Source organism: Taudactylus pleione, unplaced genomic scaffold (assembly GCF_031769625.1).
Source record: "Taudactylus pleione unplaced genomic scaffold, aTauple2 ptg000598l, whole genome shotgun sequence".
Lineage (NCBI taxonomy): Eukaryota > Metazoa > Chordata > Amphibia > Anura > Myobatrachidae > Taudactylus > Taudactylus pleione.
The window spans coordinates 316,316-340,877 of record NW_028285000.1 but is presented as its reverse complement, the minus strand read 5'-3'; the positions used below and the strand labels follow the sequence as shown (position 1 = coordinate 340,877).

Below are 24,562 nucleotides of genomic sequence, written 5' to 3'. Positions count from 1 at the left end.
CATTGCACTTTACATCCTCCGCTCCTATTATAAGAGGAATCATCTTTCAAAACGCCCACTTGTTGGATAGCCATTATATGCCGTACCTTAAGGTCATAACAACGGTATCCTTCAGGTGGTCAGAAAGTAAACATGAAATAATGTAGACATTGCAAATAACACAATATTTTAATGATTTTAGGCTTCAGCTGTGGTTAGGCATACTCACCCCGCTAACACAAACCCGCATGGTTGGCACACCGACTGCCAACATTCACAAAGGTTGACATGTTGTACCATACACTTAATTGTTGCCATTGCCATAACATGAGCAATACGGATTCTAGATGTTAAAGCAGATTTTTATACTTGCATTACAGCTTTTCCTCCGATTCCACTAAGGGACACTGGACTCGAAGTATAGAGGCTCAGCCTGGCACCCTGTCCGGAATTCCTCCCCCTCTATAAATATTTAGAAAGAGAGCTTGTGGGGCCTCCCAGAAGGTGGCTGTCTGCCTCAGCAGTGCCTGACTTCATCATGGAAGGGCATTCCAACAAAATAATACATCCGTGGACGAGAGAGCTTAACATAAATCTATCCCAAAGACCCCAAAACTGAAGCTGGGCTGCCATCATACTTCAGAGTCAAAGGGTGGTACCCATAATCTCAATTGCCCAGTACCATAAAGCAAAAAGATGGCCCATATCGAGGTTGCAAGCAGATGAGACCAACGCATCCTTTCACACAGACCGATGAACTGGCTGGCCAAATGATGGATACATTTGTTCTATTAGTAAAGATCATGGCATTCCAGGTCACGTTCTAAGACATTCCTGCAAACAGAACAGATGCCCTATGGGAACCAATAGAGATGTTTCTTGCTTCTGTAGGGAGTGTATCTAGTCCCCCCGACAAGAAGCCCCTTTGTTGTTGAGTGTCGTACCTAAGCAGGGGATTGTTTTCTTAGGGCTGTTCTAATCATGTAGAGTCCCACACATGGGAATCTAAAAGTGCTTTCCTTCAGTCCCATGTACAAGAGACTGCAGAGACCCCTGCCTTTATCAATACATTGCCCAGTTAGGGAGGGAGTCTGACATTGGACCTAAGCAGCCATTACCACAACAGCCATTACCACAATGATCTTCACGAAAGTGCAAGCAAGAATCTTTAAATGATCTTTGGAAGTGATGTACTGGTCTTGCTCCAGGACAGAAAGACAGATTCAAAATTAGAGATCCACTGGTTTTTGGACCAAAGATTTAAAAAGAAAAAATAAATAAATAAGTGTTCCTTTCAGATATTGGAATGACCACCACTTAGTAATCAATTGACATTTGGATTTATGGAAAAAGTGTAACAAAATGCTGAAAGAGACAATGAAGTAAAAAGCACCCACGTCTGAGGACATAAAAATAAAATAGTCAGTCTGCTGTGAAGTCTTTTATTTAGCAGACAAACAATTTGCTAAGACCAGTGGTTCCCAAACTGTGTGCCGCAGCACCCTGGGGTGCCTCAGACCACTTGCAGGGGTGCCTCAGGTTGGTGGTCCAGCACAAAATCAAATTATTTTTGGTCAATGTAAAGTAAATATGTGGACAAACAAAAGCGCAAACCTGTCCCCCACCACATAACCTAAGGGTGACATAAGCACAATTTACTTCACTTTACTACATTATCTATATACTCTAGGGTGCAGTGTTTCAATAAAGTTTGGGAACCACTGGCTTGGGCTAACCAAGGTTCCAACAATGAAAACCAGAAGCAATACAATGTTTACACTGGATAGTACATAACCAAGCATGGTGACAATGTCTCATCACCCCCAGTGTGTACGGTGGGCTACAATTGTTACGTACAAGGGCCAGACAACTCTGCCATCACACTTTATGCTCCACAATAAGCCTTACAAGTAAACTGTGATGAGTTGTGAACATAACGGGCGGAAGTAAAGTAAACAGGGGGATTGTGAGATACTTACAGGTGCCTAAAGAGCCTCCAAGACACCTGAATGCCACCAACCGAGAGATGTCCCCAATGATGATGGATGTTTGCAAGTGTAGTAAGCCAGATAGGCTGACTAGATAACGGAGGCTCGGGCAATTACTGTACAGTGCCCCCCAGAATGCAGTCATCTCTCATTACAGCCCCCAGCTTCCCATAGCTGTACCAGGGTGGAGACCCTAGGATACTGGACAGAGACTAATCACAGAATAGCGGCGATGAACCTCTATAGAAGCTATGTAAGAGACAGCAAGAGTTACATCAGCCACACAGCTTGTGATAAATACAATGAGAAAATAGGGTGAATAGTCCAGTGAATGATTGTTAATTGAATTCCCCTGTATAAGAGGATACAATATAAAAAACAAATTATGACATGCCCCTGCATAGTTACAATTTTACAGCCAAAAGCAGGAGAGGTGCATAAATCGCCAGAGACAATGCACAAAGGAATTAAACAATGAGACATCTGTTACGTAGGCTAAGTATAAAGCCAGTTTTAAATGCATTAAACCTGGTAAATGTTCATTCACTGTCTGTTCAATCTAAATTAGTGTGGCCCCAATGTGAGAGCTGGGTGCATCCTGTCCTCACTGTACGGTCACAGGGGTCTCACATTCTCCACCATGCATAACAGCCTGCTATCCCCCACCCTACCCCATTCCTATAACCGCAGCTACAGGAGACGCAGCCGGTCACATTGCAGGGCCGGCCTGCCCCATTCCTATAACCGCAGCTACAGGAGACGCAGCCGGTCACATTGCAGGGCCGGCCTGCCCCATTCCTATAACCGCAGCTACAGGAGACGCAGCCGGTCACATTGCAGGGCCGGCCTGCCCCATTCCTATAACCGCAGCTACAGGAGACGCAGCCGGTCACATTGCAGGGCCGGCCTGCCCCATTCCTATAACCGCAGCTACAGGAGACGCAGCCGGTCACATTGCAGGGCCGGCCTGCCCCATTCCTATAACCGCAGCTACAGGAGACGCAGCCGGTCACATTGCAGGGCCGGCCTGCCCCATTCCTATAACCGCAGCTACAGGAGACGCGGCCGGTCACATTGCAGGGCCGGCCTGCCCCATTCCTATAACCACAGCTACAGGCGAAGCAGCCGGTCACATTGCAGTGCCGGCCTGCCCCATTCCTATAACCGCAGCTACAGGAGACGCAGCCGGTCACATTGCAGGGCCGGCCTGCCCCATTCCTATAACCGCAGCTACAGGAGAAGCAGCCGGCCACATTGCAGGGCCGGCCTGCCCCATTCCTATAACCGCAGCTACAGGAGAAGCAGCCGGTCACACTGCAGGGCCGGCCTGCCCCATTCCTATAACCGCAGCTACAGGAGAAGCAGCCGGTCACACTGCAGGGCCGGCCTGCCCCATTCCTATAACCGCAGGTACAGGAGAAGCAGCCGGTCACATTGCAGGGCCGGCCTGCCCCATTCCTATAACCGCAGCTACAGGAGAAGCAGCCGGTCACATTGCAGGACTGGCCTGGATGTGTCACACGAGTTGGATACCTGAACAATGCACAAATCTGAGAGAGAGAGAGGAGTTATGGGGCCAGCATTGTGCTACTAGGGAACGTCTAGCTCAGTGGTTCTCAGACTCGCTCCTCAGGCCCCCACACAGAACACATTTCAAGGTCACCCAGCAGGTGCACAGGTGTACTCATTACTCAATGACATTTTAAGAGCCACAGGTGGAGCTAATTATTTCACTTGTGATACTGTGAGGAGACCTGGAAAACATGCACTGTTTGGAGCCATGAGGACAGAGTTTGAGAACCTGTGGTCTAGATAACAAACTGGTCATTTAATAGCATTTATAGGGCCTCAATGAGGACCTAGCAAGCGTAAAGGGACATTAAGGGAGAGATGTATCAAACCTCCTAAAAGAGTAGAGAAGAGGGCTAGTAGAGAAATTACCCACAGCGACCAATCAGTGCCTAGCTAGCATTTATCAAGCACAGTCTATAAAATGATCGGTAGAAACTGACTGGCTATAGGCAAATTCTACACTCTTTAGGGGGGTGATGCATCAACCCTAAGTGCTCTATGCACACACAGGGGCCATAGTACATACCACATCAAAGCTTGGCATATGGTGGATATCAGACGCCCTATGCTTTCTCAGGGTGCATTTTAGTCTGATACAACAGGAAAAATATCCAACGACACTTGTCGGGCAAAGCAGCTGTAGCAGTGAGGGCGCATTTTACCTGTAAGCGTTCCTTATCAAAGTGTATTTTCGGGTTCAGTGCAGGTCCGGCCAGGAGTGGTGTCTCATGGCCACTGTATCTGAACGGGGGACGTCCATGTACCATGACCGGTAAATAAACAGGGTTCATTTGGTAACTTACCTGCAGGTCAGTTTCCTGTACACATTTCCTTAAGGCTGGATGAAGTCATGGCAGGTACACAGGATAACCACTATGGGGGCCTGTACAGGGGAGGGTTCAGCACCAGGCAGCAATTACCCAACATGTTCTTACAGAACGAGCTGTTGGGGGCAATTACAACATAAATGACAGGAGGGGGCTACGTCACCTGTATTTGTACTGTAAACAAGTGCAAAATAACACAGCCAGGACAATAAAACTAAACAGTCAGACAGTACTAGTAGCGGGTGCAGACAGCGTCTCCATATGCAATTCCCTCTACATCAGCCACCATCACACATTAATGGCGGCTCTGGTTATAGCGTGCGCAGAGAAATGGACAGTACCCCAGTGACTGCCATAGTAACCATTAATTCCCGGCATCGCTCCGCAGGAACGGCCTCAGAATCCAGAGAGCGAAGTCATTCTGTCGCTGCATTTTTATCCCAATGTCATTTGTGTGTCCCTTATTAAAGGGAGGAGGGGGCAACTAGTTTCAGGGGACTTTGTGGAGGTAAAAACCAGACTTCTCATATCAGCTGTTCAATCTCACATATCACACATCAAGACGGGAGGGGTGTGTGCTGTGAAATACTGTCAAAACCTGTATGAAGACTACCCAAGGTGTTAGTCAGGACAGGCCTGGCAGGAGAAGGGTTAAAGCTCCGCTCGGGAGGAGGAAGGGATCCGTTATCTGGAATGGTACATTGGAGCCAGCCACACGGCTATAGATTTATAGAGGAGTGATCAAACATTACTGCCAGCACAGAAGACATTCATGGTCCATACAGAGACCTTTACGTTCAATATTCTTATCGCTAAGATTTCTTCAGCTACACTGCGCTGCGCTACTAAGTGGCAAAATAAATGTATCAACAAGCTGCTGCGATGATTACAGACATGTGCAAGCACTAGCAGAAATACCATAAATGAAACGTCTTACCATCATACAGATGTGCTTCCATGCATTGTTACTGCAGTCGCGCTAAATAGCCTCTCAGCTCGTCAGGTCCTGCGCGACTTCGTCACAATGCGACGCGACTGCACGGATTAATTTCACACTAGTAGCTCTGTGTAATGGTGCCCACACACACAAAAAGCGATATTTTACACGATCGGGCAGACTCCGACGCATTGGAACGACAGATAGTGTAAAATATGGGCAAATCCTGGGTAAATCGTGAGCCCCCACTCATGATGCAATGCACATCCCCCTGCTGGTTGCACATCGCATCGTCAGATCTGCCGTGCAGTAGGGCAGATCTGACAATCTAGGAGGCGATGCAATGTGGCAGTCTGACTGCAGGAGAGATCGTATGAAGATTGGACGCCAAATCCTGTGCAGAGCTGCCGGGGCGAGATTCAAGGGAAATCGTACCCATCGGCTGATCGCGAGCACATCGCTGTGTGTGTGGCCAGCTTTACAGACTGTCGCACAGATATACAAGTTTTGCATCAAATTAATCAGTGCAGTCTCCTGATAAGCTTTAGTAATACCACATTGCGACTAAATGGCCCCATACATCAGATGACGGGTCAGATGTTGGATTTCACAGATTTGCAAATCACGATCGAAAAAAATTAGTGATTGGCAGATCGGTGAAATTTAACATTTAGAATTTCACCGATCCTGTGACTGATCGCAGACAATCGATTTCCGCCGGTTGGCATCTATTCACCCGGCGGGGTCTGTAACCGCACCTTCCCCAACCCCCTCGCCTCCCCGCAGCACTGTGTCCTGCAGGTGGGGCAGGCACAGGGTAGGGCGCGGAGCCATGCGTACACACTGATTACACTTGCAGGGTTTATGTCGACACATTGACGTGATGGGGGAAAACTTAAGGACAGCGTAAAACATTACATGCCGAGTCACGCCTCTGCCCCTTCACTTCAGCGTTGGCAGAATTAAATGAAAACTATGAACACTGAACACTGAAGAAGACGCCCATCGGCACCACATCAAGCTGTAGAACATATCTTTAATGAACATTTGAAACAATTAAAAATAAAACCTGTTTGCAGATGGGGAACATGGACAGATAAGCAGCAGCATTAGTTTAATTATAAATACTTTATAGGTGTCAAATCAATAGAAAGACAACTTTACATATACAGCAGATTACATTACATTCATAATACAAAAGGTCACTTTGGTAAGATATTAAAACATAATTGAAGATCAGATCACACCAATCGTGTCTAAATCAACTTTGAAGAAATCGCCATATACCGGGCAGTCAGGCTCCTCCCTACCATATGGCCTAATCCCAGAGCCGTAAGCGGCAGATAAGGGCAGTGCCATCTTTACTAACGGCACACCTGGCGCTCTCCATCTCCTTGTCCAACTGCAAATTATGGGCCTGATTCAGAGCCAGACGCAAGTGGCTGCTCGTACGCTCCGAGCGATGTTTGCTCAACTGCGCATGCGTACGGATCGTAATACGCATGCGCGAACCAGTCAGTGCGGCCGAAAATCATGTGCTCGCAAAATAGCGAATGCCTGCTATTTTGAGTGACAGGATGAGGCGTATGTGGGTGGTAACAGGGGAAGGTGCTTGAAAACAGGGAGTGGAGATCAGAACGCAGGCGTGCTTAAAGGTCAAAACAGGCGTTTTATGGGTGTGCATAATTAAAACAGCAGCGTCACTGACCACGTCACTGGGTTTTTTTTTTAGCCAGAACTGCTCGCAAAATTGTGGTAGCAAAAACCAACCACAAGAATAGCGAGCAGCTCATACCCTGGTCGATGTACTCGATTAATCTAATAAATAGCGGACATGACGTAGGATGCGAGCGGCCAGGGGGCGTAATTTCCCAAAAGACGACCGCAAGTTTTGTTCGCTCGTTCAGACCTAGAGGCGTGAACAGACCGCAAAGAGCGAACGGTTCATTTGAATAGCCACCCCTATTTTCAGGACGAGCGAGCGCCAATTGCGTCCGGCTCGGAATCAGGCCCTATGAGCTTACACGTGAGCCGCTAGTAAGGAAATCCTACAGCAAAGAAATGACAGCTGCTTACAATACGCCATGTATGCAACTGGGGGGGGGAGGTATGTCACGGTAAAATTTTAACACCCCATGCAGCTCGATAAGCATCAATTCCTCGGTATACTCCTCTCATCCTGAGCCCTCCACGTGGCTATTCCATTACTAAGGTGTCCATGTGGCTAGATCCACGCGCCACCCTTTCACTGTCTGGGAAGACCAGCAATAAGGCAATGATAGGACACTACACAGATCACCAGGTCTGAACATGCATCAGGCCACGAGAGCTGGGTAACACCCCACAAAGGACGACATTAACCAAACACCGGAGACCGAGGCAGAGGGATCAATAATGATAAAAGGCAGCTGTCCTCATTAGCCCATAAATGATCTACGATTTAATCCTAATAAACGGTAATTCATAAATCTCAGAACAGGACCCTATTACAGCATGAACCTAATGCACTGTGTAAGCCATGATGTACCGTGCAGCGCGATGGGAGAATGAATGTGGGTGACACTACTGGCCAGGCCCGATGCATCGGCGTGCCCAATGATATTGCCGTGTCTGAATAGCATTCACTTTGGCCCTCTCTCCCTCTCTACCTGCGGTGGAGGGGTAGGTCTTCCATTGAGCGATGCCTGCTGGAGGGGCGGCAGTTGTGCTGGAGGAGGCTGAGCTGCAGCTTTAAGCTTCTTCGGTTCAGCGCTGGCGGCCGCGTCATCGTCTTCATCGTCAGAGTCTTGTAGCCCGTACTTGGAGAAATGCTTGACCTGCAGGAGATCACAGTGTTATGGTGACGTGCGGCTGTACAGTCTGTATCAGCGCTTCTCAACCCCCACCGACAGGTCATGTGCTGAGCGTTCCCGTCTGAGAGAGTCACTCACCTGTGTATGACTAAAGACATCCACAAAACATGACCTGCTGCTGGTGCATGGAGATTGAGGTTGAGAACCACTGGTCTACATAACTAATCCAGTAATGTACAGGTTATTATACCATTTAATGTGTACACTGCGCTTTACAGAGACGATATCACTCATTCAGATCAGTCCCAGCACCAGGGGAGCGAATCTATATTCCATCACATTGACCCACATGCATAATAGGGTTCATATAGGTTTGCAGACATTTAACCTACCAGTATGTTTTTGCATCGTGGAAGGAGACCCAAGAAAACAATGAGAACATACAAACTTATACAGATCAGTTACGGCCAGAAACTGAACTCCGTGCTGTCAGGGCAGGGGGGTGGGGGTGGGTCCTGCCTCAGGGCTACGTTTTGGATTTAGTTGATCCTGGTCTGCATGGATTCTTGGTCACTATTTTTCCATGGGACCAGGTGAGACAGTCTACCTTACCGCAGACTGTGTGGTCTTCTGGCTGCAGGAGTGGTGGTCCCGGTTTTTGCTCACTAAGCTGGGTTGGATTTTTCTCCACTGTTTGTGGTGCAAAAACTGGACTTTTTGGCCCATTCTTAACCTAAAAAGTTTCTAGATGACCAGGTACAGGAGGGCACCTACCCTGATGTCAGGGCAAACCCGGCAGTAGTCAGGCAGACTGTTTTTTGTCATGGTGAGGGCACAGACGCAATGACCATAAGGCCTTGGACCGAGTGCCTCAGTCTCACAAGCTTCACAGAGAGCTCAGTCTAAGGAGCGTAAAAGAGCATTTCCAGCGAGCGTAGTGCACAGTTTGTGCAGTCTATCAGCTTTTCCCAACTAAGGGCCGTATTCAATTGGCAATGAAAACAGAACTTTTTCACCAAAAAACAGGCAAAAACGCAATTGGCGAAAAACTGGAGAAAAAGTTCTCTCCATTCCAGACGAAAAAAAAACACAATGCAAAATCCCTATTTTGGGCAAAAATGTGGAGAGATCTTTTCAGAACCCTTTGGAAACGCCCGTTTTTCGACAAAGTACGCAACTTATGACAATTTTGGGGAGTAATTTATCATTAGGAGGGGTGTCCAAAGGGTTCTGAAAGAAATCCCTACATTTTTAGCCAAATAGAGGGTTTTTGCATTTTTTATTTTTTGCCTGGTCTGGGATGGAGAAAACTTCTCCAGTTTTTTTTCGCCAAATGCGCTCTGGTCAGAGCGTCCGGCTCTGAATCAGGCCCTCTGTTGTATAAATGAGATCTTGTCTGTTAGGAAGATTCTATGAACCTAAAAGTCAAAAAGGGCTCCTAGAAGGTGTCAGGGACGACTTTTTCCAGTCAATCAGCCAACCGTGCGTAAGTAGGAAGACCATTGTTACCTGCAGATGACGATGAAGAATCTCTGGGGAGCTGGCCAAAAGCAAGAGGTCGTCTAAGTACGGGAGTAGTCTGATCCCTTGACGACAAAGTTAGGACGCCATAACTGCCATGAATTTAGTTAAGACCCAAGGGGCCGTTGAGAGGCCAAACGGTAGAGCCTGAAATTGGTAATACTGCTATAGGATAGCAAACCGGAAATATGGTTGATGAGAAGGCGCTATACGTACATGTAGGTAAGCATCCTGAATGTCCAGAGACACCATAAAATCCCCAGGCTCCAGAGCTGGAAAAATACAGTGGAGAGTTTCCATACGAAACCTGGGCACCCTGATAAACTAGTTCAGAGATTTGAGGTTGAGGATAGGCCGATGAGACCCGTTGGGCTCTTGAACCAGGAAAAGGGTAGAATAATAGCTGTTGCCTCGTTGTGAGGATGGGAAAGGACTTATTACTGCTGAATTCAGTAAGGACTGAATGGCTTTTTGGAGGAGCAGGGCCTTGCTTGGGTCCGATGGAGGTCCTGTGCAAAAAGAACTGCTTTGCGGAGGGGGGGGGGGGGGGGGGGCGCGAATTGAAGTAGTCGGCCTCCCACCCTGTCCCCTGGATTCCGGGCTGCAGTCTAGGGAGCCTGGTAGCTAGTCCCCCTCAGAGCCCCGCCGGGAGTACCTAGCCGGGGGCCTGGTGTCAAGGCGCCGCGGAGGGGTGATGGAGCAGCAGCGCAGACGTCCAAGGGACGGTCTCTTGCTGCTGCTCAGTGGTCTAAACACTAGAAATAAAAAATTCATAAATGTAAGCTTGGAGCAGCCCCACTGTTAAAAATGGTGATCTAGCTCCGGACATCAACGAAACTGAGCTGCCCTCAGGCTTTGGGCGGGGTATAGGGGGAAGGACCGGAGCATCCTGGGATTGAAAAGCTTTGCTGTTGGTGACCGGTCCTCCAGGTCCCACCTACACCCCAATGTCTCCCTGTGGAGCCTATGGACCCTGAAGAAGAAAGGAAGATTAATTCCCTAACTAAACAGCTAACCTAAAGTGTGTTTATGGATTTTAATAGCCACCTGTTACAGCTTGCGTGGCGGTATATCCTAGAAACAGATCAGCATGTATGGTAAAAGGGACCGTCCCTCACTATAGCTCTTACGTCTAGAAAAGCCACCGAGGATAGTTAAAAGTGATGGATACTCTAATCCTAGGCAAGATCAAACTAGCATCACCCCCAGCCCTCCAGCAGCCTCTTTCCCCAGAGCTAGTGGCGTCTGACTCACAGCCCAGGAAGAGGGGCAGGAAGGGACCACACCCCCCACATGGTGCCCGCCATGTAAAACGGCACCAAAAGGGTAAAAAAGGGAAAGTGTGAGCCAGGAGGAAGATTGTCCACAAACCCCCTCCGTGGAACTGGAGCCTGAGAATCAAACTGGTGTAGTGCGCCTGTCCCCGTGCAACAGCTGATCACAATGTGTGGGCTGCAGAAAAGACAAGGTCCAATAGCTCCCGCTGGTACCGGATGATCATCAGCCAGGCCAATAGCACGCTGCAACCGGGAAGTCAGACGCTGGCGCCGTCATAATGCCCAATCCCCTAACTGCCTGATCCCAGAAGGGGACTCAGACGCCCTATGATAGGAAAATAACCAGAAATAAAACAAAAAGCTCCTAGTTAATTCTTTGTTGCCTCATGCAGACTGGCTTGCTAAAAAGCTGGAGAGAGGGCTTAGGGGGGGGGGCAGAGTTTCAGCTCCAGTAGTTTTAACTAATTAGTGCAGGGGTGGACTATAAGCGGTCCTCCAACTGCTGTTGAACTACAAATGGCAGCATGCCCTGCCACACTTAGCATGCCTTGATAGAAAAAAAATTGTGGCAGGGCATGCTGGAATGTGTAGTCGCACAGCAGCTGGAGGGTTACTTATTGCCCACCTTTGATTTAGTGCCTACCCCCCTACCTCTACTCTGAACCCACAGTGTCACCCAATTCAGACAAAAGAGGAATTAGAAGATGATGGAGCTCATAGTCTTTCACCCATGGGGAACACTGGATATGTCCTAAAGCAGTCCTCCGGGGTCGATAATTTGGAAAGTAGCTGTGTGCAGCACCTGAGGTCTGAAAGACACATCTTTGCATGTACAGTAAGAACTGTTGCATCTGCAGAACTTATTAAACGTATGTACCAAAGATCATATGGCATCCTGGTACAGTATCTCAGCCAGAGATTGTTCTGCTCAAAAGGCTCCAGGCAACTCTGAAAGAACATACTAGAACCACACTATTCTGACACTGATCAGCTTCCCTGGCACAGCTAGAAGAATTAGAGACCTGGCTTCTATTACTGTATCCAGATATGGTCCTTGGAATTGGCCAACAAAAGACAATTACAGGACACGCTTACCTTAAACACCCAGGATCCAGTCTCTGGGCGATACTCCTTGAACTGGGCATCCTGCTTCCGGGACGCAGCCTCGAGCTTACTCTTGTAGTTCATTTCAGCTAGACGTTCAGGACTCTTGATCAAAGAACGAGTCGTCTTATCCATTGGCCAAACGTCATTTAGAGTCACCTCTGCACGCCTAGAAGACCAAGCACAATTGCAGACCGTATACATTGAAGGTAATAGGTTAGTTACCTTACAAGGAAACATGGAGTATTATATCAGTAGCATTACCTGTTAAGACCCTCACCCACTGGGGGCTTGTTTCGATCATCAGTATAAACTATTACTTCTTTATTTCGTATATGGACAATGTCATCTAGGTTCAAGTTGGTCAGGTTCACCAAACCCTCAAAGAAGATTGAGCCATAGCCTAGGAAAGGAGGGACAAGACAAAAAAATAAAAACCACACCATGAAACCCAGAAGCGACAGGAAACCTCAGTGACCATACTCTGTAGAGGGTGCTTCCTGGGTTAAACTAATGGAGAATTATTCCACTTATACCATTACTAGTCATCACTCAAGCTGAAGGCCTCACCTTTACGGCCAATGGTAAAGCCATCTACAATACACTGTCCGTTCTCATCGACCAGCTTGGCCAGTTCCTCCATGGATGGGATGGTGTAGTAGCCTTCTCTTGTCAACACTATGCCTGGAAACAAAGAGCTGTTATAGCAGCAGTACTATAAACACGCAAAAGAACAGACAACCCAGGGTCCAGAGACAGCTTTCTATTGAAGGAACAAGCCCACATAACCCCAAGAAACACCCCTTACCCGCAGGGTGGGGTGGGGCATCATTCAGGATTTCTTCATCATTAAATGATGTCTCTTCCATACTGTTATCAAGCCCATTACGCAGAGCATTGCGCATATTCAGCGCCACAATGGTGTCGTCCATACTGTGGATGTGCTTGTTGTTCTGGCTGGGAGGCGGCAGTTTAGATAACGGGGGAGGATAGAAACCATCATTTTCCTCATCGCCTTCAGGTTTGTGGTTGTCACTGGTTCTGTAAAACAAGCACCACATTAAGCTCCACCAGCTCACCGGGAAATGTGACATGAGGAGGGTGACCATCCCTCATGGAAGGACGTGGTTACCCAGATATATGGTAAGGGGAGGAAGAGATCAGCAAGGCCATTACCTGTCTCCGTTCTCCTGATAACTGGACGGGGAGGTCACCTCATCTGGCTCCACACTCGTAGGGGAGAACAGGTTGCTGATATTAAGGTTCTTCAAAACCAGCTTCTTAATACTCTTCCTGACAGAGGAGACAAAAGGTATCATGCAACAGATGACCATGAATTAGGCCAGGGAAAGGCTTCATACTCTTTACTACTACAAGGTGTAGATTGGGTGCAGACACCCTGTAAGGTACTGAACCATGTGCTGTTTGGAGAAGGGTGATGAGCGATGGATCACATAAGCACTATAACCTTGGCAGAGGACAGTTAAAGTCTGAGCAAGACAAACAATCCCAAATAGGAGAATAGCAGACAAGTAACACAGAGTGCCAAGAACCACCGGTAATCCGGGGACAATGACAAGATGGAAGAAGATTCTGAAAGGCAGGACACAGCAGTGCTGGGGTCTGTGGATATAGAAAAGCTAATACAATATATTTAGCTGCAAAACACTGCAGCAGTGCCTTGGTATGTAGAGTATAAATACTTTAATGTATGTGTAACAATGTTTCAATGTATTTATTTAAAAAAAAAAAAACCACATGCATCTTCCCTGTTTGTCTGGGGGGTGGGGGACTTTGTACCCCCAGCCCCCCTCCCAGGGAACAGGAATATCTTCCCCTGCACCCTAATGACTCAAAGGGGTAAATTTACTAAAATTGGCCTCAATACTCCTAGGACCCTAATTGGCTGGTTGTCCTGTCATTATTACTGCGGGGCATGGTGATAGGATACTTACACACCCCCTTCCTGACTGGCTCCAAGACTCCCAGGACTCCTATTGGCTGGCTGTCCTGTCATCATGGACACAGCGTCCAGTGATTGGTCTACTAACGTACCTAATCTAGGGCAATGGAGACCGGCTTTTGCAGCGGTCTCCTCGGTGACCAAGCCATTCGGCCACACCATGACCATGTTTACATTCAATTCCTCCTCCACTCAGTGTCTACCTGATCCACTGCTTTGCCCCCTTCTTCCACCTAATTTCCCCATTACCTCCTCCACCACCTTCTTCCTTTATCTCCCCCTCCTCTGTCTACCTTCCTCCCTCTCCTCTCCTATTACTCCACATTTGTTCTCTTCTGCCCCACCTGGGTCCTACTACCCCACTAATCCTTCCTCCAAGCCTCCTCTCCACGCCATGCCACTACATTCATCTCGGTCACCCAAATTAATCTCACCTTCTCGTCACAGCAACCCTGATAATCTCATTCACATCTCTCCCACAATCACTGTCCCTCTATCCTGTGCCCTCTGGTATGCCAGATCAGTCTGTAATAAACTGGCTCCCACCCATGACCTTTTCATTTCCAAAAACTTGCATCTCCTAGCCATTACTGAAACCTGGATTTCACCCTCTGACACCACTTCCCCTGCAGCTCTCTCTTCTGGGGGCCTCACCTTCTCACACCCCTCGAACTGGGGGTCGCCATGGTGGTGGTGTGGGGGTCCTTCTATCCCCAGGTTACTCCTACCCTCTGAACCATCCCTTACATTCTCTACATTTGAGGTTCATGCTATACGCCTCTTCCAACCAGTACACCTGCGAGTAGCTGTCATTTACCGTCCCCCTGGCTCTCCCTCTAAGTTCCTTGACAACTGCTTCCTGGCTCCCTCACTTTCTCTCCTCTGACCTTCCCTCCATTATCCTTGGTGACTTCAATATTCCAGTTGATATCCCCACAGAATCCTCTGCCTCCAAACTCCTTACCCTCACATCTTCATTTGGCCTCTCCCAAAGGCCTTCCTCACCCTCCCATGTGAGTGGGCACTCCCTTGATCTAGTCTTCACTCAGTTGTAGTATTTCTAAATTATTCCAACTCCACATTCCCCCTCTCTGATCATCATCTTCTCTCAAAGTCTCTCTCTCCTTCCTCTCCTCTACCACCTAAGGCCACCATCACTAAGCGTAACATTGAGGCTATCAATGCCGTTTCTTTATCTTCCCTGCTTGATTCACTTCTCTCCCCTATTCTCTCTCTTTTGCCCTGAACAAGCTGCTTCCCTATACAACGCCTCCTTACTTCTGCTCTGGACTCTGTTGCTCTGGCGAGCACTACTCACCCTCGCAGCTCCACACTACAACCCTGGCATTCCAAATGCACCAGGTACCTGCAATAGTGTTCAAGAACCGCCAAGCGACAGTGGAGAATCACGCTCTAAGGCAGATTTTCTCCACTTCAGATTTATGCTCTCATCCTATAGTGCTGCCCTTTCCCTCTCTAAATAGTCATATTTCAATAACCTCATCTCCTCAAGTCCTCAAATCCCCAGCATCTCTTCACCACCTTCAACTCCCTCCCCTTCTCACTCACTGCCATTGACTTTGCTACCTACTTTACATCTAAAATCGATTCCATATGTCAGGACCTCAAACCCCACCAGTCCCCCTGCTCTACACCTCCTCCTTCCCTGAATCATCTATCTCCATCCATTTCACCAACTCAAACATCCTTCTCCCCTGTATCTGGAGGAAGTAATGGCTCTCATCCGGTCCCCCCAACCTTCTACTTCCCCCCTTGACACTATCCCTTCACGTCTCTTCTTATTGTGCCTGTTCCCATCTTGCCCACCTCCTCAATCTCTCCCTCTCATCTGGTACTGTCCCTTCTGCATTCAAACATGCGATAGTCTCCCCCATTCTTAAAAAAACCTACCCTTGATCCCAACACTCTCTCCAACTACCGTCCCATCTCTCTCCTCCCTTTTGCCTCCAAGCTCCTTGAGCATGTTGATAACAACCGCCTCACCACCTTTTTTCTCCCACTCCCTCCTTGATCCTTTTCAGTCTGGCTTCAGTTCTCTCCACTCCACTGAAACTGCCCTCACAAAAGTCACCTCCTTGCTGCCAAATCCAAATGCCACTACTTGCTCCTCATTCTCCTTGATCACTCTGCTGCCTTAGACACTGTGGACCACCCTCTCCTGCTGCAAATCCTTCACTCCCTTGGTCTACACGACGCTGCTCTCTCCTGGCTGTCGTCCTACCTCTCAGACTGGTCCTTCTGTCTCTTCTCATGACTGCTCTTCCCCACCACAGCCTCTTACAGTAGGTGTTCCCCAAGGTTCCATTCTTGGACCTCTACTATTCTTCCTCTGTACGTCCTCTCTAGGTGAACTCATCAGCTCTTTTGACCTCCAATATCTCTATGCTGATGATACTCAGATCTACCTTTCCTCCCCATACCTCTCTCCCTCTCTCCTCACTCGTGTCTCCAACTGTCTCTCTGCTATCTCTTCCTGGATGTCCCACCGATTTCTTAAACTTAATATGTCTAAGACTGAGCTGATCATCTTCCCACCCTCCCACATAACATCATGTCCCACTATTTCTTTATCAATTGATGGCACAACTATCTCCTCTAGTCCCAAACTGCGCTGTCTTTGAGTTATCCTGGACTCCTCCCTCTCCTACAAACCACAAATCCAGAGCCTCTCACAGTCCTGCAGTTTCCATCTCAAAAATATTTCCAAGATTAGACCCTCTCTCACCCAGAATGCCACCAAAACCCTCATACACTCACTGGTCATCTCCAGATTGAACTACTGTAACCTCCTCCTATCTGGCCTCACCAACTCCCATCTCTCTCCTCTCCAGTCTGTCCTCAATGCTGCTGCTCGACTCATCTTCCTCTCCATCTGCCTCCCCTCTCCTACAAGCCCTCCACTGGCTCCCCTTCCCTTTTAGAACCCAATTCAAGGTTCTCACACTCACTTACAATGCTCTCACATACTCCTCTCCCATTTACATCTGACCTCATCTCCTTCCACTCTACTGTCCACCCTCTCCGCTCAACTAACGCCTTCTCTCATGCCAACTGATTACTTCCTCCCACCTCCATGTAAACTCTTACGAGCAGGGCCTCTACCCTCTTGTGCTTCTCCTTACTTTACTTTCACCTACTTCTTACCGCCCACCAGGGCACCTAACACTTGGTTGCTTACGCACTGTTGCATATCTGGGTGTTATGGTCACTAATGTAGCAATGTATATTATCCATGTCCTGGTCCTATTTTGTACTGTAAGTCAGTTGTCAAATTATTGGTTTATGTACTTTGTAAGGCGCTGCGGAACACTTGTGGCGCCATATAAAAGGATAATAAGGATAACAACAACGAGCCAACAAAATGGCCAATTTGCTATAGTTCTGTAATACGAGCAGCTATATCTCCCTTTCCCACACTAGCAGGCACAAGCACAAAGCACTTACTTGGGCATGAAAGTCCCACTGGACAGAGAGGGTTCGTCATCGTCCAACCCATCAAACAACTGCGTTTTTGCAGTTCCTGTAGTCTGAAGAGCTTTGGGACGCACCTTGGTGGCCGGGCGAGGAGTTAGCTTGTAATGCGTTGGTGTGGTGAGGGCTTTCTGGGCAGCAGGGTTGGTGGGCTTCAGGCGCTGAGAAAACAAGTGGATAGGTGAGCAAATTGTATACATACACAAGAACACTCCAGGACTTCTATAGATTCACTCCGCATTTGATGGCTATAAACATTCAGTTGTCTTAAGTGACTGGTCGTTTCTTACATCTGGTGCACAGCAGCACAGAGTATTTCAGTATATGGCTCTTGTACAGAGGCAGCGACCCATGCACCAGTGAATAGGTCGGTCGTTACAGAGCTTTATGAGAAGGTTTCTCCAAAAAGGTGTCCTTTAAAGATTTACAGAGTAATTCACAATGAAGGATTGTACACAGGAGAGTAAATGTAGATACAGGATCAGATTTAGCTGGCTATTTGGACTGAAGGGTTTAAACTACACAGGGCCTGAAAAAGCGTTTTCTCCTGGAGCAAACCATGCTGCAATAAAAAGGGGGGGGGGGGGGATGCAGCTATTTGTGTGTGTGCTGGGAAAATACCGGCAGCTTTTCTCAGAATCTAAAAGTGTGACTGGCTCCTCCCCCTCTATGCCCCATCAGCCCCAGTTTTAAGAACGGAGCCAGAGAGAAGGAGAACAGGAAAAAGAACGCTCAGTCCGACAGATCAACTCACTGCAGGGACACAGCAGGTTGCAGGAATATAACAGTCACACAGCTAGAACAGACTAAAAACTACTACAACAGAACTGAAACAGAACAAGGAACTGGTAAGCAGGTAAGCGGCACTGGGGGGGCGTCCAGTGTCCCCTGCGGAATCGGAGAAAATGATTTAGCGGTAAGTACCAAAATCCTGTTTTCTCCTTCATCCACTAGGGGACACTGGAGCTTCATGACCGTGGGGACATCACAAAGCCACCCTCCTTGGTGGGGGCGGGGGAGATGGGAGAGTGCTGCACAACCTGCAAGACACTGAGCAAAAGTGTCAAATCTGTAGAAACATACAAAAGTATGTACCAAAGACCACGTAGCTGCTCAACAAAGCCGAGGCACCTCTACGTGCCGCCCAAGAAGTACCCACGGAGCACGTAGAGGTGGATACAGGTGGAGGTCGAGCAGAAGCAACATATGCCTGGCGAATGGTCAGACGAATCCACCTGGCCAAGGTCGGTTTAGACGCAGGCCAGCCACGCCGATTGGAGTCATAAAGGACGAACAGAGCCTCCGGATTTACGTAGTCCTTCAGTACTGGTCACAAATTCTAAGTGCCGGAAAACATCCAGGGAGTGAGAAACCCCGGAAGAGTCCAACAACGCCGACACCACAATCGGTTGATTCAGGTGAAAGGCAGAGACCATCTTGGGCAGCAAAATAAAAAAAAAAAAAAAGGAGGTCGGGTACATAGTTCCGCCCGATCGTGAAAAAAGGAAGGATAACGGCAGGACGAAGCTCCAAGTTCGACACTCGCCTAGCCGAAGCCAGGGCCAATAAAAGGATTATCTTCAAAGTTAAATACTTCAAATCCACGTACTGCAAAGGCTCAAACGTGGACGACTGAAAAAAAGATAAGACGAGGTTCAGGTCCCAAGGAGCCGTGGGTGGCACAAAGGGGGGCTGAACTATAAGCACCCCTTGAAAAAAAAAAAAAAAAAGAATCAGAGCTAGGCGACGCTGGCAAAAATATGAGATATGGTAAGAACTTACCCTTGTTATCTCTATTTCTACGAAGTCCATAGGGTTCCACAGGATACCTTGGGGTATAGGTGTGACGTCAGTCGCAGGGCACCAAAGAGTTAAGCTTTCAGCCTCCCAGGATGCACTAGGTCCCCCTCCTATACCCCGCCCCCGGGCCAAGGCACCTCAGTTAGTTACCAAGCCATAGGCCGGAGGAGGAGAAGGAAGAGAGAGAACAAAGATCTGGACACATACAAGAATCACATTCTCACCAGAGGGAGACGGAAAACCGGTGACCAGAGCAAAGCCCATCTGCAGCACAGGTGCGACAGGGCGGGAGTCCTGTGGAACCCTATGGACTTCGTAGAAATAGAGATAACAAGGGTAAGTTCTTACCATATCTCATATTTTCTACTTCAGGGTCCATAGGGTATCCACAGGATACCTTGGGGATGTCCCAAAGCAGTATCCTTTAAGGGTGGGGACGCTCCTGTGCAGAAAGGAGAATCCGCCGCCCGAAGGAAGCATCCTGAGAGGCGAAAGTGTCAAACCTGTAATACCTCACGAAGGTATGGACAGAAGACCACGTAGCAGCCTTGCAGATCTGAACTGCCGAGGCACCACGTCGAGCTGCCCACGAAGGACCCACAGACCTAGTGGAATGAGCCTTCAGAGAAGGAGGGACCGGTAGGCCTTCATGAAGATAAGCTTCAGAAATAGCCATACGGATCCAGGCTGCCAAAGTTTGCTTTGAAGCAGGCCAACCCTTTTTACGGAAGCCATAGAGGACAAAACAAAGCGTCCGACTTCCTAAACGAAGAAGTGCGGTCAACATAAGTCCTTAAGGCCCGCACAACATCCAAAGAGGCCTCACCCACGGAAAGACCCGGTGAGTTAAAGGCCGGAACAACTATTTCCTCGTTAACATGAAACTGGGAAACAACTTTGGGAAGAAACTCAGGCCGAGTGCGGAGCACTGCCCTGTTCCCATGAAAAACCAAGAAAGGGGGTCTACAAGAAAGAGCCCCTAACTCAGAAACACGTCTGGCCGAAGCAACGGCCAGAAGGAAAACAGTCTTAGCTGTTAGCCATTTAATATCCACTGAGCCCAGTGGGTCAAACGGCGGTCCTTGGAGAGCCCTCAGGACCACAGCCAAATCCCAAGGCGCCACAGGTGGAACAAAGGGCGGCTGAATACGGAGAACACCTTGCATAAAGGTGCGCACATCCGGGATTGTAGCAATCCTACGGTGAAACCAGACAGATAGGGCCGAAACCTGTACCTTCAAAGAAGCAAGGCGAAGCCCATGATCTAGTCCCGCTTGCAGGAGGCGAGAAACCGAAACAGACGAAACTCCCGCGGTGCATAACCTCTCGGTCGACACCACTGGAAGAACGTATGCCACACGCAATGGTATATCCTCGCGGAAGACTGTTTCCGAGCTCGTAACATGGTACACACCACAGAGCTGGAAAACCCCCGGGACCTCAGCATGGCCGTCTCAACAGCCACGCCGCCAAAGACAGCCGAGTCAGGTCCGGGTGAAGACAAGGACCCTGAGACAGAAGGTCCGGTCGTAGCGGCAACCGCAGAGGACTGTCCACGGACAGACCCTGAAGGTCCGAGAACCAGTGCCGTCTGGGCCACGCGGGAGCTATCAACAGGAGCGTCCCTCCTTCCTGTTTGAATTTCCGGATTACCCGTGGAAGAAGGGAGACCGGAGGGAACAGGTATGCGAACCTGAACGTCCACCGGACGGACAGAGCATCCACCAGTAGTTGAAAAACGTCCGGGTGCTGGGACCATTCCCCTGGATGAACGTCCTGGCGACTTAGAAAGTCCGCCTCCCAATTTAGCACTCCCGGGATGAAGACCGCTGATATGGCCGGAAGATTGCGCTCCGCCCAAACCAGGATCCGAGAGACCTCTACGAGAGCCGCCCGACTGCGAGTTCCTCCTTGCCTGTTTATGTAGGCCACGGTGGTAGCATTGTCCGACTGGACCTGCACCGGGTGACCCTGGAGAAACCGCTGTGCCTGCAGGAGAGCATTGAAGACCGCACGGAGTTCCAAGATATTTATTGGAAGCTCCGCTTCTGTCGGCGTCCACCTGCCCTGGAACAAGTGTGGACCCGAAACTGCTCCCCAGCCCCGAAGACTGGCGTCCGTTCTCAACAGGACCCAATTTGGAACCCAGAACGGACGTCCCTTGTTGAGGTGGGTCGTCTTTAACCACCACGCAAGGGACAGGCGAACCTCCGGGGTGAGCACAATCGTCTGGAACTTCAGAGACTGAGGCAGCCCGTTCCACTTGGACAGGATCAGGTGCTGCAGAGGTCTGGAGTGAAACTGGGCGTATTTCACCATGTCGAACACCGACACCATGGAGCCCAGAAACCTCATCGCCGAGTGTAAGGACACCCGGCGGCTGTGCAGACAACTGCGCACCCTTGACTGTAAAGCAGAGATCTTGTCCTCCGTCACGAAGATCCTTTGCTGTCCCGAGTCCAATAAGGCTCCAAGATGCAGAATCCACCGAGACGGGATTAGAGTGGACTTCTGCCAGTTGATTAGCCAGCCGTGCCGTTGCAGCAGTGCAATGGTCAGGTCCAAGTGGTGTAACAGGAGCTCTGGAGATCCTGCCACCAATAACAGGTCGTCCAAGTACGGCAACATGCGGACTCCTTGCAGCCGCAGAGAAGCCGCCATGACCGCCATCACCTTGGTGAAAACACGTGGTGCTGTCGCCAGGCCAAAAGGTAACGCCCGAAACTGGAAGTGGTCGCTGCGGATTGCAAACCGAAGGAACTCTTGATGGCGCAAAAGAATAGGGACATGCAAGTAAGCGTCCTGTATGTCCAATGACACCATGTAGTCCCCAGGTTCCAGCGCCAGAATGATGGACCGTAGGGTCTCCATCCGAAACTTCGGGACCCGCAAAGACTTGTTGAGCGCTTTGAGGTTGAGAATCGGACGATATGACCCATTGGGTTTCTGTACCAAAAATAGATTTGAATAGAAACCCTGGCCCCTCTGGGAGAATGGAACAGGCACTATAACTCCAGCCTGGAGCATAGTGTGCAATACCTTCCGCAGCTCCGTAGCCTTGTTCCGGTCTGATGGTAGACCCGTGGTGAAGAATCGAGCCGGGGGTCTGTGCCGGAAGGAGAGGGCATACCCGTGGGAGACCACCTCCAGAACCCAAGTGTCTGTCGTAGTGAACGACCAACACCGGGAGAACTGCAGCAGGCGGCCTCCCACCCTGGGATCCCCCAAAGGGAGGCCCGGACCGTCAGGCCGCAGGCTTGGCATCTGGCTTGGGGGCCGGACGTCTGGTACTCCATGCCTGTTTCCGGGGCTTGACCGATTTCTTAGGGCCAGCCTGTCGAGGAAACGACTGTGGTTTGGGCCTGCCCTGGGCCCTAGATGACCGAAAGGACGATGGTCCAGAACCAGAAGGAGCAGCGGCCGACAAGCAGATTTGGCTGCCGCCAGCGTGGCCACAATCTTATCCAGATCCGGACCGAAGAGAACTTCTCCGGTAAACGGCAACGCTTCCAGACCTTTCTTGGAATCTGCGTCCGCCTTCCAGGATCGCAGCCACAAGGTGCGACGAGCAGCTACCGCTGCTGAAGAAATTCTAGACACCAGAGTACTAATGTCTAGAGCCGCCTCGTTGATGTAGGTGGCCGAATCACGGAGATTGCCAATCAACTCTGCCTGTTCGGCCGGACAGTCGGATTCAAAAGAAGCCTCTAATGAATCCGCCCAGTGCTCCATCGCTCTGGCAACCAAGCAAATGGCCATAGCCGGCCGTGCTGCCCCCCCGCAAGGGAATAAGCGGACTTCAGGCAGATTTCTACCTTGCGGTCCGTAGCATCCTTAAGGGAGGACATGGATGGCATCGGCAATGTAGCACTACGGGCAGGACGGGTCACGTGAGAATCCACCTGTGGAGGGGATTCCCACTTAGCAAAATAATTATCCGATAAGCCACCGTCAGGCGTCTCTGCGGCCGGTATCGCTTGCCAGGCTGTTTCCACGCCTCCTCTAAATGGTCCACCAACTGACCCGAAAGAGGAAAGACTGTGGCATCGCCCTTCACATCTTTGAAAAAGGCATACTTAGATTTAGCCGCTGGGGGAACTTCGTCCTCAATCACCAAGGCTGTGCGGACCGCCCGAATAAGTCCAGGAATATATACTTTGGACTTAGCATCAGCGTCCTTAGTATGGAGAGGTTCCTGATCGTAAGGATCCAGAATTTCCCCATCATCAGACGTCCCTTCGTCATCCTCATAAGGAGCGGACAGAGACGCCACCGGCCTTTTATGAGGCCGCATCACAGACTCCCCTTGCAACACATCCGACAAGTGCTGTACAGAACTCGTCAGGGAGTTAACCCACGCTGGCTCCTGAGAACCCGGGAGCGGGGAAATAGGGAGACTGTGGGGTACCACCAATTGTCGTGGGAACACCTGCATGGGTGACGATGCCACAGACTGCTGGGACAAACCCATCGGAGTAAACGCGGGCTGCGGAGCTAACTGGCCCACTAAAGCTGTTAACGCCTGAGCGAAACAAGCCCAGGGCGGCTCCTGTACCGGTGCTGTAACCGTAATAGGCCGCGCCATGGACAAACACTGCCGGCAAAGGCCCTCCGCGCTACCCTACCCCTCTGCTAACGGTACTTTGCACGTGGTACACTGTAGCCGGAGGGGAAAATCACTTCCAGACATGATGGCACCACGTATGTGACCTCTCTCACCAATTAAGTATTAAATAGGCGAGAGACCACCCTGCAGCCCCGCACCGCAAGGGCTTTAGCAGAAAGAACAGGGACAGTAATAAAGCTGACAGTTTAGAGAAGAAAAGTTACAGGCAGCGCTAGCACAGTCACATACAATGCAGAGAAATAACAATTCCTGCACTAACAGCGCTGATCACTCAACTACACAGACACAGGGCCTAGTAGGACACAGCGTTGCATACACAGACCTGAGCCACAGCGGAGGAGAGGTATGCGGGGGGACCCAGACCACGATGCTTCCTTCCAGACTTCCAGCAGCGTTCACCATGCGTTGCAGAGAAGATGGCCGCCGAGGAGCAGAGAGAAGCTGGCCTGGGGGAGGAGAGCTGACACAGGACCAGTCAGCACAGTGCAGAGAGGGCTGTGTGCAGCGGGGGAGGCGCCGGCTGTGAGACAGGGAAGGCGCGCTCCCCTGGCATGCATTTAACCCCTGGGACGCCGCAGCGCTACTGCTCTGCTGCGGTCCGCTGTCCCAGGGGGTAGTGGAAGCGCAGGTTGGTCGCCTGGCTCCACGCTGCAGCCAGTCCCCAGGGAACCCCCTGCCTGGGG

The 24,562-nt window shown here is 49.7% G+C and overlaps 1 protein-coding gene across 2 annotated transcripts in view; it reads right to left on the bottom strand.

Moving 5' to 3' along the window:
• NUP98 (nucleoporin 98 and 96 precursor) overlaps positions 1-24,562 on the bottom strand; it is a 120,972-nt gene that overhangs the window by 10,777 nt on the left and 85,633 nt on the right. For both annotated transcript variants that reach the window (XM_088453880.1, XM_088453881.1), the window contains 7 exons: positions 17,426-17,613; positions 13,174-13,290; positions 12,806-13,038; positions 12,568-12,681; positions 12,262-12,400; positions 11,989-12,166; positions 7,952-8,119 (listed from right to left, as the gene is read on the bottom strand). In XM_088453880.1, the coding sequence (XP_088310006.1) occupies positions 7,952-8,119; positions 11,989-12,166; positions 12,262-12,400; positions 12,568-12,681; positions 12,806-13,038; positions 13,174-13,290; positions 17,426-17,613 (1,137 nt within the window). The remainder of the gene's footprint in view (positions 1-7,951; positions 8,120-11,988; positions 12,167-12,261; positions 12,401-12,567; positions 12,682-12,805; positions 13,039-13,173; positions 13,291-17,425; positions 17,614-24,562) is intronic.